At 44.4% G+C, this 14,177-nt stretch overlaps 1 protein-coding gene across 3 annotated transcripts in view; it reads left to right on the top strand.

The window, feature by feature from the left end:
* The window catches only part of LOC115481494 (riboflavin transporter 2-like), a 62,661-nt gene extending 50,282 nt beyond the window's left edge, over positions 1–12,379 (top strand). For all 3 annotated transcript variants that reach the window (XM_030220687.1, XM_030220668.1, XM_030220678.1), the window contains one exon: positions 11,725–12,379. In XM_030220687.1, the coding sequence (XP_030076547.1) occupies positions 11,725–11,937 (213 nt within the window). In that variant the 3' untranslated portion in view covers positions 11,938–12,379. The remainder of the gene's footprint in view (positions 1–11,724) is intronic.
* Positions 12,380–14,177: the final 1,798 nt, after the last annotated feature.

Genomic DNA, 14,177 nt, shown 5'->3' with positions numbered 1-14,177 from the left:
CTTTTAAATAGCAGATTTTCACCGGCAGCGAGCAGCAACTAATACACACTGCTCATGTTGGTCCCACATCTTTCCCTCTGATGCAACTTCCTGTTTCCCCATAGGCGGGAATATATCAGAGGGAAGGCTGTAGGGCCGGTGCGAACAGTATGTATCAGTCGCTGCTTGCTACAGGCAAAGATCTGCTATTTAAAAGGTATGCAGGAGGGACAGTTGGGAGTTTTCAGCTGGTGGGGCTTGGGAATCCCCGCCAGCCACATTATAGATGTGCTGCTACTGGGTGGGCCTGAACCCAAAGTGGATGGGCCTGGGCCCACCCCAGCCCACCCTTGGTTAAGCCACTGCTATAGCATATGAAAAAGAGGCGATAACTGCTAGGGGAGGTGGGAGGGAATGTCAGAATATATGGTCTGCTGTCATCATCGAATACATGCTATAGGTAAGTATCTTCGCTTTCTCTGAGGAGAAGCAGGCCTATAATTCTCACATGTGGGGAATGCCTAGCTACTAGGCTCACCAAAAACAACAACCGCTGGTAAATTGGGCCTCACAATGGAGAAGACAGAACACAGATCAACCTGAAACTACATACAAACTGTGTGAGAGTTGTGAAACTTGACTGTTCTGGGCTCTGCTTGGTCTCGAGTTTTGAAATTACCCAGCAGTTGTTGCTGACTGTTGATTCAGTCTTAGCCTGGAAGAAGAGGGAAACAGATCTCTTTGCTAAGGCTCTATGAACAATATGTCCTGATCTTCTCAGGTACTGTTTAGACAGTATATAGATGTTTAGTTAGTTTTCTAATTGATCCATTTTTCAGTTACTTGTTACTGTTTGCTAAATGCACATTTTTTTGTCCACTGTTCCAAGTTCTGAGAATAAACACATTTGTTTGTTTGTTCTGCCTGTCTGGTCTGAAAAAGAATCCTGGTGGTTTGTGTGTTGGGTCTGCGAGTGCTTTCTGGGAACTGTGGGACCACTGGGATTGTGGGTCCAGAAACCTAGAAATCACTGCCAGAGGCGGTTGTGACCCAGTCGGTGGGAGGAGGGTGCTAGTGTAGAGCACGAGCATCAGTGGCAGGCGGACATGAGCTGTGGATAGACCCTCTAAGTGGCTGCGGGGTAACCCCAGGCAGGTGGCTAGGCATTTCATGACAGGAGGGTTCTGGAGTTGTGAGTGGTAAAAGATTTAGCGAAGGGGGTGGGTTCTTTGGTAAATTGCAGAGGAAAATGTTCCTGGTTGTTGAGTGACCATTTGGGAGCAGTTAGGCGGTAATGAATGTTATGGAAGGAGAGTACATGAGGTCTTTGGTTACCTGTACCTCTGCAGGGACCCTTGGAGGAGAGGGGAGGTCCTGGATGGGTTCAAGAAACTAAGGCTGACCAAAGAGGTGGTTTTTGCTAATTCCAGCATTAACTGCGAGAAGAAGGAGTGCTCCAGGTGGGAAGTAGGGCATCCCAGCCTGGGAGGAGGCACAGAGATGAGCTGTTTGGAGCCAAAGGTGGTAGCCTGGAGAGGTACTCCTTTTGAGGAGAGTGTGGACAGACAGGGAGGACTGAACCACAGGAAATTCTGGTTGCTGCACTAGTGCTGCAGGCACAGCCTTAGATTATTTCATCCAGAAAAGGTGTGTATGGACAGGAGGAGCTGTAAATATATACATACTTTAGAATTATAAATTGCATTAAAGAAGATACCAAACAGTAAAGATTCAATTGGAAAGCAAAAGATGTCACATAATGTAAAATGTCTTTAATAATCTTTTGCTGGATTGCTAATGAGAGATAATTTGAACATATATAACATTTTATTATTAAAGAAATAAAATCTCAACTACGCTCATGTGGCCTCCTATCATAGGTTACCTAGACATACACTCGGCAAAAGAGAGCAATGAAAAACTCACACATACATAAAAATTGGAAGAAAAAAATTGCTCCTCAAAAAACAAGTATATAAATATCAAAAACAGAAAAAAATTAGCAAGTCTCATTGTATGTTGTCTTACTCTCGGAGTACAACTTGGCTGACATGTTATGTCAATCTGATGTATAGACAGTAGCTAATTCTGAGCCGGCGGAACATAAAAAATGTGGCAAATGTGTAATTTGTGCTGTTACGATTGAATCAAAACAATTTTGGAGTGAAAAGCAACAAATGATTCAATTGATTTGTTCCATCACATGCATTTATTTTATTTCTTTGTTACATTTGTACCCCACATTTTCCCACCTATTGCAGGCTCAATGTGGCTTACATAGTACCGTCAAGGCATTTGCCAGGTCAGTTGATAACAAATACATGGTTATATAGTGCTTGAATGAGGTAGTTATAGAGGGTCGAAGGTAATGAGGATTATATATTGTCCGGTACGATCATTGATCATGCTATGTTGCTGGGCGAAGGGTTTACATGTTCTTATGTAATTACCAATTGTATATGTTAGTCTGTCATGACGATACCATGGCGGAGCAATGTAAGCCACATTGAGCCTGCAAATGTGTGGGAAAATGTGGGATACAAATGCAATAAATAAATAAAATAAATAAATGAATCATTGGGGTAGGCCTTTTTGAAGAGGGTGATTTCCTGAAGTTCAGGTGGTCGTGGATTGTTTTCACAGCTTTAGTGAGTCCATTCCATAGTTGTGTGCTTAAGTAGGAGAAGCCAGATGCGTAAGTTGTTTTGTATTTAAGTCCTTTGCAGGTTGGGTAATGTAGGTTTAGGTAGGATCGTGATGGTCCGATCTTGTTTCTTAATGGTAGATCTATAAGGTCTGTCATGTATCCTGGGACTACGCCATATATAATTTTGTGGACCAAAGTGCAGATTTTGAAGATAATCCTTTCTTTGATTGGGAGCCAATGCAGCTTTTGTCGGAGGAGTTTGGCACTTTCGAATCGGGTTTTACTATATATCAGTCTGGCTGCTGTGTTTTGGGCTGTCTGGAGTTTCTTCGTGAGCTGTTCTCTGCATCCCACATAGATACCGTTGCATCTCTAGGGCGGTCATTTATATGATTATGGTGTCTATGTAATGTGAAGTATAATGGTCAAACAAAATGCATGCTGAAAACGAGACTTATAGAGCATAAACACTGTATCACTGCTGGTAAACTAGAAGCCCCTTCTGGTGCGACATTGTCAGGAACATCAATATAAGTTTGATGAGATGTATGTTTATTGATCAAATAAGCGATAATGGAAGGAGAGGAGACATTTCTAAAACCCTTCAACATGAACAAAAATGGATTTTTCAACTGCAAATCCATATGTACTTTATGACCCAATGGAGTGGGAAGTACTTTATTGATTTAGATCTTATAGAAAGCTCATGGACATTTAATTTATTTTAGGGTCTGATACATCATCTCAATGGGTGGAGCGTAGGTTACCAGGTTGCTATCTTGGATCAGGCAGCTCAAGAGCTTACTGTTCCTCCTGATGCAGCAAACAAGGCAAATCCTGATACCTTGTTGAGGATGATTTATTAAGACGCAGCTATTTTGTTTGGCGAAATTTGAAGAAGAAACATGGTCAGATAAGTGACTTTTTTTTTTGCTGTGCACAGTTCCATTTTGGCTCATTTTGGTTTCACAACCTTGGTTTAATAGATTGCTACTTGAGAGATGTTGGATAATTAAAAAAATTTTGTTTGTTTTTGATCTTCATATAGTATGTTCAAATCACAAGGGGGCGTGATAGGGGCATTTTAAGGGCGGAATCTGGGTGCTCTTAACACTTGGACATTTTTTCTGCCATAATGGAACAAAACAAAACCATCCAGGGCTATATGTTGGATGTTTTGGTCTAGACTTGTTTTATTAACAAATAAGCCAAAAAAGTGCCCTAAATGACCAGATTACTACTGGATGGAATCAGGTGTGACCTCCCCTTACTCCCCAGTGTTTACTAACCCCCTTCCACCCCTCAAAAATGTGATTAAAAACTTCAAATAAATACTACCAGATAAATATCTCACCATTGCTCTCTTGTCTCCTGAGCAAACTCAAAACCCACTAGCCCCAATTGTATACAACTACAAAAGCCCTTATGGGTGAAGGGGGCACCTATACAGGGCCATGCCTAGGGTCTCTGGTGCCCTCCTGCAGACTATCAGTTGGCGCCCCCCCCCCCCCATGTGCCACAAGATGCAAAGGAAATAGGAGCTGAAAGATGGAGTGCATCTTTGTGGGATTGCTCAACAAATAGAGGGTTTACAACCACTTAGCTTTTCGTGTTTTCATGTTCACAAAATTAGTAATTAAATCTTTGATATCTAACTGGGCACATATATCATTCTCAATAGCAATCATGGCAAGGCTTACAAGCCTTTCTTGCGAAATACTTGATCGCAAATAATTTTTTATGATTTTTAACCGTGAAAATGATCTCTCACCACTTGCTACACTGACAGGAATTGTCAGCAATATTCTTAGAAACAAATTGCTATACATTGCAAAATAAGATAGCAGATGTAAATTCTCAAAGTGGACATATTCCAAACACTAAAATGAAAATAAAATGATTTTTTTCTACCTTTGTTGTCTGGTGACTTGATCATGCTGGCCCAGTACCTGATTCTGCTGCTATCTGTCCTCTTAACTCCGTTTCCAGGGCTTCCTTTCCATTTATTTCTTTACTTTCCTCCTTTCTTCTTCATTTCTTGCCTTACATCCGTAAGTAAAAGCTGGGTCCTTTGCAGACTGTCCAGTGGATCCAGCTTCTGCCTATTTTCTCCATCCATGTGCAGGTTTTCTCCCTTTTCCCTCATCTCATCTCCTTCCTCTCTCTCTTCCCTCCCCTCCATCTATGCCCAGCATTTCTTCTCTCTCCCTTCCCCTCCATCCATGTCTATCCTTGTCCCTCTCTGCCCTTCCCTTCCCTCCATCCATATCCAGCAATTCTCCTCTCTCCCCTCCCCTCCATGTCCAGCAATTTCTCCTCTCTCCCTGGGCCCTGCCCTCCCATCCATGTCCATCCATGTCCCTCTCTGCCCTTCCCTCCCCTCCATCCATATCCAGCAATTCTCCTCTCTCCCCTCCCCTCCATGTCCAGCAATTTCTCCTCTCTCCCTGGGCCCTGCCCTCCCATCCATGTCCATCCTTGTCCCTCTCTGCCATTCCCTCCTCCATCCTTCCTTATCCAGCAATTCTCCTCTCTCCCCTGCCCTCCCATGCCCACCTGCCCGCCCTCTGTCTGGTTTCTTGTATTTAATTTAAATTTACCTCCATCGTGGCAGCAGCTGTGCAGCGTCAGTGAAAGCGCTGCCAACGTCACCAGCCTTCCCTTCCCACTCATTCGTTCCCTCAGTGTCCCGCCTTCTTCTGACGTCATTTCCTTGCGAGGGCGGGACACTGAGGGAACAACGTCGGAGGTAAATTTAAATAAAAGGGCTGCTGTCGGGGTCCAGGAGCTGTGGTAAGCAGCGAGGGTAAGCATGGCGCGGCAGCGCCCTCCAGAGGTCAGCACCCCCCTCCAGAGGTCAGCGCCCCCCTGCGGTGCTTACCCCGCTTACCGAGTTGGTACGGTCCTGCAACTATATGTGGGTAGAGTGGGTTTCTGGTGAGTTTTGGAGGGCTCATAGTTTCCACCACAAGTGTAAAAGGTAGGGGGAGGTATGGGTCTGGGTCCACTTATCTGCAGTGCACTACCCATGACTAGATTACTCTAGGGACCTGTATGCTGCTTTAATGGACCTGAGTATAACATCTGAGGCTGGCATAGAGGCTGGTAAGTAATGTTTTAAATCACATTTTTAGGAGTGGGGGGGTGGGAGGGGGTTAGTGACCACTGGGGGAGTAAGAGGAGGTCATCCCTGATTCCCTCTAGTGGTCATTTGGTCATTTAGAGCATCTTTTGTGCCTTATTCGTTATAAAAACAGGTCTAGCTCAAAATATCTTAGTGTCAGGTTCTCAGGTTCAGAGCCCGCGGGGCCGGGCTCTGGAGCAAACGTGAGCCCTTGGGCTGCTGACGAGGAGCGACAGCAGCAGGCAAAACCCACCAACCAACACTGGGTAAGCACACCGGCAGGGACTGCAGGCACTGCCCAGCGAACCGGAACACATGGACTGGAATCCCCCGGACTGGAGGACACAGGACTGGAACACACACCGGACCGGAACACACTGGACAGGAGCACACCAGACTGGAACACCCTGGACTGGTCCCCCGGACTGGAGGACACAGGACCGGAACACGGGACTGGAGCACACTGGACTGGTCCAACAGCTTCACCTGTACTTAGCTACTATGCCCCCCAAGAGTTGAGCTCCTGGGTTCGAGTAGCCGACAGGACTTACTGGATACCGGATGACATAGGGACCAGGACTGGAAACAGAAGTGCTCCTAACCCTAAACTGATCTACGTGCTCCCAAGCCCTAAACCAGCAGGAGTGTTCCTAACAGTAACTGACAAAAGGACTTCCTAAGCCCTATACTAAACAGGAGCTCCTAATCCCTGCTCAAGAAAGGGACTTCCTAAGCCCTAGACTAACAGAGCAGGGAACTAAACACAAAGCTAACACAGGTGCTACTAAGCACCAAGCTACAAGCAGAGCTTTACACTAATAAGCTAAACACAGAACTAACCAGCTACCTAAGCACTGCTCTAGCAAGCTAGATACAGCTAACAAGGTGCTTCCTAAGCACTACTCTGGCAAGCAACCAGAAGAGCTCCTAGCACTAAAAGGGAAGACAGGGGAGCCACAAGGAAAAAGCAGTGAAGCTAACACATAAGCCAAAAGTGCTTCTAAATCACCAAACACCAACAGCAAAGACTGCAATGCTCCCAATAGCACAAACACCAGAAGTACTTCTAACAGCAAACTCTGCAGTGTTCCTAACAACACCAAACCCTGAAGTACTTCTATCAGCAACAGAGCTTCCACAGCCCTACACATAGCAATGCTTCCAAAACCAAGAGGGAAAAGCAGGGGAACCATAAGGGAAAAACAGGAAAGCTAACCACACAGTCACCAGTGCACACTGCACTAACACTAACCTGGACCTTAGCAAAAGCAAGCAGGGAAACTAGACACAACGTCAGAAGTGCACACTGCACCACCCTACCTACAGCAAACACCACTGTTGCAAAGGCTCTGAAGGAAACAACACCACTTCCTTATCAAGGCCCTCCCTGATGATGTCACACTCCCTAGACCTAGGCAAAAGCACACTGACCCAGAGAGGCCCAACCCACACCAATGCAAAACCGTGAAACACTTGAAGCCAGTACACCCAAAGAGAGGTAGAGCAACTCAGGCAACACACAGCTGTAGTAAAGTAAAACAATTAACCCCATGCTGCTGGAAGCTGCCAGCACAGAGAGACAGAGCCAGCTCAGAAAGGACAGAGAAAAGAAACAGAAGCCAGCTAAGAAGCTGACCCCCAGGAAAGAGGTAAGTTTGAGAGGGGTTCAGACCCCAATCATAACACTTAGTTTTAGTCCTGCACGGTTTTGTTTTGTTCATTATGGCTGAAAAACGTCCAAGTGTCAGGAACGCCCAGATCCCATCCTTAACATGCCGCCTTGTGATTTGAATACACTTCTGATGGACTTCATAGAAAAACATCTAAATATTGGTTTTGAAAATACCAATTTAGATGTTTTTGTGAGAAAAACATCCAAATGCAGATTTATGCCACTTTTGGATGTTTTTCTCTTTTGAAAATGAGCCCCACAGAGGGGCATAATCGAAACGGATGCCCACGTTTTTCTGAGGACGTCCTCGCAGGACGTCCCCGTGAAGGGGTGGGGAAACCCGTATTATCGCAACAAGATGGACATCCATCTTTTGTTTCGATAATACGGTCGGGGACGCCCAAATCTGGAAATTTAGGTCGACCTTAGAGATGGTCGTCCTTAGACTTGGTCATTTCTGATTTTCGGCGATAATGGAAACTGAGGACGCCCATTTCAGAAACGACCAAATGCAAGCTCTTTGGTCGTGGGAGGAGCCAGCATTCATAGTGCACTGGTCCCCCTCAAATGCCAGGACACCAACCGGGCACCCTAGGGGGCACTGCAGTGAACTTCAGAAATTGCTCCCAGGTGCATAGCTCCCTTACCGTGTGTGCTGAGCCCCCCAAAACCCACTACTGTACACCACTACCATAGCCCTTAGGGGGGCACCTAGATGTGGGTACAGTGGGTTTGTGGTGGGTTTTGGAGGGCTCACATTTACCACCACAAGTGTAACAGGTGTGGGGGGGATTGGCCTGGGTCCGCCTGTCTGAAGTGCACTACACCCACTAAAACTGCTCCAGGGACCTGCACACTGCTGCGATGGAACTGAAACTGGCTAAAAATATTTTTTAAATAATTTTTTTGAGGGTGGGAGGGTTAGTGACCACTGGGGGACTAAGGGGAGGTCATCCCCGACTCCCTCTGGTGGTCATCTGATCAGTTCAGGCACCTTTTTGAGGCTTGGTTGTAACAATAAAAGGACCAAGTAAAATCATCCAAGTGCTCGTCAGGGACACCCTTTTTTTTTCCATTATGGGTCGAGGACGCCCTTATGTTAGGCACGCCCATGTTCTGCCTTCGCTACGCCTCCAACACACCCCCGGGAACTTTGGTCATCCCCACAACGGAAAGCAGTCAGAGATGCCCAAAATCGGCTTTCGATTATGCCAATTTGGGCGACCCTGGGAGAAGGACGCCCATCTTCCCATTTGTGTCAAAAGATGGGCGTTGTCCTCTTTCAAAAATAAGCCTGATAGTGTTACAAAAATTACACTGGCTACCTGTTAAGTTCAGAATTGTTTTCAAGGTTCTTATATTATTACACAAGCATGTACATGGGATGGTTCCTGATTACCTTTTTAAAGATTTAAAATATATCAACCAGGTCGATCATTACGATTTGGAAAACTCAATCAAATTTTGTGTGCCTTCTCCAATGTGATGATAATACAAAGCTGTGAACTTTGTCGATTGCTGTTCCTTCATTATGGAATCTTTGCCTGGACATTTAAGACTGTGTGATAATACTGAGCAGTTTAAACAATTTTGAGAACTCATTATTTTATGGAGATCTTTTTGGAAGAATGAGGTTTACTCTTGTACCTATGTCTTACCTGGACTGATTGTTAATTATTATTTGATGAATCCTGTGTGTGTTTTTATGTTTAATGAACTGTATGTTATGTTTTTTTTGTTACTCATTTTGGGTAAAGGCAGGATACAAAATAGGAGTAACCTGCTCATACAGTTGAGAATTACCTAAAAGCCTAAACAGAAAATGGATGGTATATTTAAAAACCCAAAATTTAAATGGCTGTATGAGTACGGATTTGTCGAGTGGCGCTTAGATGGTGATTTCGGCTGTGAAGAACTAAGGCCGGTGCAGGGTACTTGTACAGTCTGTGTCTCGTATATGACTATCTGGTTAGGGTGGGCTGGAAAGGGCTTCATCAGAAACTTCATTAGCTGGGACATGAGGACAGTGCCAGGCAAAGATTTACGGTCTGTGTCCCACAAATGTGAAGATGGGATCAGGCTGGAGTGGGCTTCGATGGCAACTCCGGTAGCTGAAATGCAAGGATAGTGCTGGGCGGACTTCTACAGTCTATGTCCCAGAAATACCTACAAACTTTGTTTGAGCATTAGTTAGGGATTTATCTTCTTAAAACCTAACCATGCACTTAACATAGCAGCTGTGTTGTACCGGAGGAAAAGCCTCAACAGACTCCGTATTTTTGGTTATACAGCTCAATAGTTTCAAGGAGTTCTATCTGTCATCCTTGGCAAAAACCTCCATAAAGTCAATCTTTAAATAACTTTACATAGCTTTCGGTGAAAGCACCACTTATCTTATCAATCACTGCATTCTCCTGTCGCCACTCCGTCACTGGCCCAGGTTTCGGACACAAAATCTCTGTTGTCCTGCTTCAGGGTCCGTGGTAATACAAATTTATGGCTGGCGACTCTAAATTCAAACAATAACACAATTAGTAGCTTATTCTCCAACTCAATGGTATGTCAAGCGTCTTCTCAGTCCCTCACTTCACTACTAGTCGTTCAATTTCCCGGAAACAACTCCCACTTCCTGCTTCCTGTCTAAATACACTGGCATCTGACGTCATCCAAACTGGGTAAACCTGGTTTTGATTTAAAAGAAATGGATCCGCTCTACTCTTGTATTTAACCCCGCAGTGTATAGAGTTTTCAATTTAAAGATCCATCGCTGTTCCTGTTGGATCAGTACAAGCTTCCTGTCTCCTCCTTTGAAATCAAAGCTGGCGAGGGCAGGAATGACTGGGGATTGTTCCTGCTTGGCCCACTAAGGACAAGGGATATTCAAAGCTAGGACTGGGGGGGGGGGGGGGGGGGGGGCCTTTAGGAATCTTCCAGTAGTGGGGGGGAACTTCCTGGTGGGGGTTCCACACTTCTAGGGGCCCTTCAGGTTGGGGAGAGTTTGATTTTGGGGGTAGCCACAAAAGGTGGTTTGTGCTTTGAGCTGGGGGTGCTCTGGGTTAACATGTGGTCCAGGAGCATCAGGCTGTGGCTTGACACCCCAATGCTCCCAGGATGGAAAAATAACCTCAGCTTCTTGCTAGGGTTAATTTTCGTGCTATAACATAGCTTGCAGTGTGCACAGTTGTTCACTGCAAACCATATTATAGTATTTACATAGAAATGAGCTGTTTTACATGCGTTTGCATGTTTTGCGTCTCATTACTAGGTACCCTGCACTGGCCTAAATAAAACAGCTTTATTATATAGTCCTTTAACAATGCTTATTACCCCCCTTGCTCCCTCCAACTTAACCCAACCCTGCCCCAACAACCTTTTTCTCTTCATTCTCTCTCATGCCTCTCCCTCCTTTCAATCTCTACTTCTTCTTCCTTTTACCTATTTTATTCTGTTTTATATTTCTATACTATTTCCATAATAAAAAAATATTCAATGTGGTTTATAGAAATTTAAACAAAAATTAAAAGAATAAAATGAGTCATAATGTAACAGGACCCTCGGCTGAGTAAATCAGGAGACAAGAGGCAACTGGTTCCATAGGCAAGACAGCTTTATTGCTAGCAATGTACAGTACTGAGTTCCGTCTCAGGATACTGTGTGTCAGAAACCAGCTGACACTTACATTTATACCTCCCTTATGGGCCTGCGCATTAGGCCCCTTATACATCACAGTTGTCATGCGCAGTAAACATTTGTAGTTCTTACAGTACATGCACACGTCATAACACTGAAATGATACTGGCAAGGAAAACGAAACTTATCGCCGCGTTTTAGCACACACACACATAATCACACAATGCTTCTTTCACAGAGTTGATAAGGCTCAATGGAGCTTAAGGCTCAGAGATGCAGGGTGGGGGTGGCGACACTCCCAGACTATCTTCTATTCATGTAGCGTCTATGTGCAGGCTGATTTTGTGTACAAGCCTTGGCTACTAAATGTTACAAGCAATTATCTACTGCCCTGCATCCTGTCTCAAACAGTTATTCCAGCATCTTTGGTATATTGCAAGCAGGAGCTGACAGTTTGTAGTTAAGGCACAGTGCAAGAGAATATATAAAAGTTCTGTAAAAGCTCTGGTTTGAAATGTGGTATAAAGAAGCCAAAGTCCTTGATTAAATATGCACAGGTCTTGAGGTAGTCCCATCAGCCCATATCCAGTACCGATACAGGCCAGATCCGGCCATCACTCCTACAATAACCTTCCCAAGCATTCACTCTCTCTGTCTTCTTCTCCCCTCCAGGTCCTGTGCTGGGTCCTCTTTGTGGGCCTCTTATCCTATGTGAAGGTGATGATTGGGTTGATTCTGAGAGGAGAGGGACACCATGCACTGGTATGGTGTGGTGCCACAGTGCAGCTGGGCTCGATGGTCGGGGCTCTCACTATGTTCCCCTTGGTCAGTGTCTACCACCTCTTCCAGTCTGGAGATCCATGTAACACCAGTTGCTCACTGTGAACTGAAGCAGTATTAATTGTTTGACAAGGAATCCTTCCCCTTTTCTTGACTTGGGGATCTTGCCTCAGCCTCCCATGTCCTCCTCTTCTGCTTTATTTTACTGAAGTCTTCAAGATGAAATTCCCTGAATGCAGGAACCGCAGAAGACCATCTTTTTTCTAATGCTATGCACAGAGAAGCTGCCCTTCTGGACATGACATGAGGTGCTATCTTCAGTGCAGAGATGAAGGCAATGATGTAAAAGATAGTCCAACCTGCTGGAAATGTAAAAAATTCACATTAAAAATGACACTGATAGCAGATAAATAACATTAAGGAGACTTCAATCTTTGCAGTTTCATTCCTATGGATCTGTGCTCCAAACCCTCCCTGAAACAATTTAAAAGAAATTTAAAGATACACTCCCCAATATTTAAAACTACTTTTTTTTTAAACAGAGAAGACCATGAGATATTCAAAACTATTTAACTGACTAGGAACAGCTCCTGGCCAGTTAAATAGTGTTTGAAAGCCTAACCACGGATATTCAGTGGGAGATAACCGGTTATCTCCTGCTGAATATCTCAGTTAGGCTATATTGCACAACCTAGTGGATATTTAGCATCAAACCGGCTATGCTGAGGGGTCAAAAAAGGCCACTTAAACAGCAGGTCTATCTTTGACCACTAAAACGTTAACCAGTTAGTGCTGAATATTGGCATAGCCAGTTAACTTTTTAATGGCCACAATAAACCCGGATATTCAATGCTGGTTGCTAGAAATGGCCTGGCATTGAATATCTGGGTTTAACGCCAGCAGTGGACAGCAAACACACTGTCCACCGCCGGCTAAATATCGGGCCCACACATTTTTGTTCTAATATGGGTTAATGCTGCTGGGCATTGAAGCAACAGTGGTCATAACAAGTACTATAATAATGCTAATATATATTTACAAATATATATTTATACAGTTTTACTTGTATTTTTAGATTTTATTGTTTCTATAGTGTTCATGGGATGTGGAATGACTGTGTTCTTTTGAATGACAGTGCCCTCTCCAGTTTTTATTTTGGAGTTCCTTCCCTGACTTTTTTCTTAAAATGTTGTAAATCGCTAAGATTTGGATTTTCCGGGATTTAGCAATTAATCAAATCTTTAAAAAATATAAACATTCCAGCTGTAATATCATTGACCCAGATTTAATTTAATGTAATTGAATCACACTTTCTGTTCTCCCTAACCAACATCAATGGCTCAAAGTGGATTACAACTAAGGGTACAGACAGCATTACAGATTAAGGGGCCCTTTTGCAAAGGCGTGCTGAAAAATGGCCTGCGGTAGTGTAGACGCGTGTTTTGGGTGTGCACAAAATCATTTTTCAGCACACCTGTAAAAAATGCCTTTTTAATTTTTTTTCTGAAAATGGATGTGCGGCAAAATGAAAATTGTCGCACGTCCATTTTGTGTCTAAGACCTTACCGCCAACCATTGACCTAGCGGTAAAGTCTCACGCAGTAGCCGGGCGGTAATGACCTATGCACGTCAAATGCCACTTGGCAAGTGCCCAATATACACGTCCGAAAATAATTTTTCGGACGTGTGCCAAAAATGAAATTACCACAAGAGCACGTGGTAACTCCATTTTGGCACGCGTTGGGCGTGCGTAGACACGTGGGTTAGTAAAAGTGTCCCTAAAAGAATTCATAAAACCCATCAATATCAGGGACATGAGTTTGATCTCTGGCCCTAATAATCGCAAGGAAAAATTTGGGGCTTCAATATTCAGATGCACCCTGGCTCATGCTGCGGGGATTTTAACCAAGTGTGGTATCCTACATTGGACTGGCAGGGGCTTGCTCCACCTTTGTAAAACTCTAGATCTTGATCCCTGGTGGCTACTGCATCCCACCATGCAGGATTACACATACCTTTCTAAACCCACCACACTTGGTCGCGGTAGACTATATTTTGCTCTCCCAGTCCCAGGGGGCACAGATAGGTCCTATGGCGATCTCCGACCATACCATAATTTGAGTAGATTTGGACTTGGACTTCAGCTGGGGGGGGGAACCTGACAAAACATGGAGATTTCCCACATATTTGGCACAGGATTGGACCTTCAGGACTATTTGGGGCAAAGATGGGCCTTTTATCCTGACACGAATGCAGAACATTGTGACTTTGTGACTCCCCCATATTGTTTTGGGAGGCCTCCAAGGCAGTCCTGCGAGGTGACTTGATTACTTATTTGAGTGCAC

This window comes from Microcaecilia unicolor, chromosome 1 (genome assembly GCF_901765095.1).
Source record: "Microcaecilia unicolor chromosome 1, aMicUni1.1, whole genome shotgun sequence".
In the NCBI taxonomy this organism is placed as follows: domain Eukaryota; kingdom Metazoa; phylum Chordata; class Amphibia; order Gymnophiona; family Siphonopidae; genus Microcaecilia; species Microcaecilia unicolor.
This window is presented reverse-complemented; position numbering and strand designations above follow the sequence as displayed.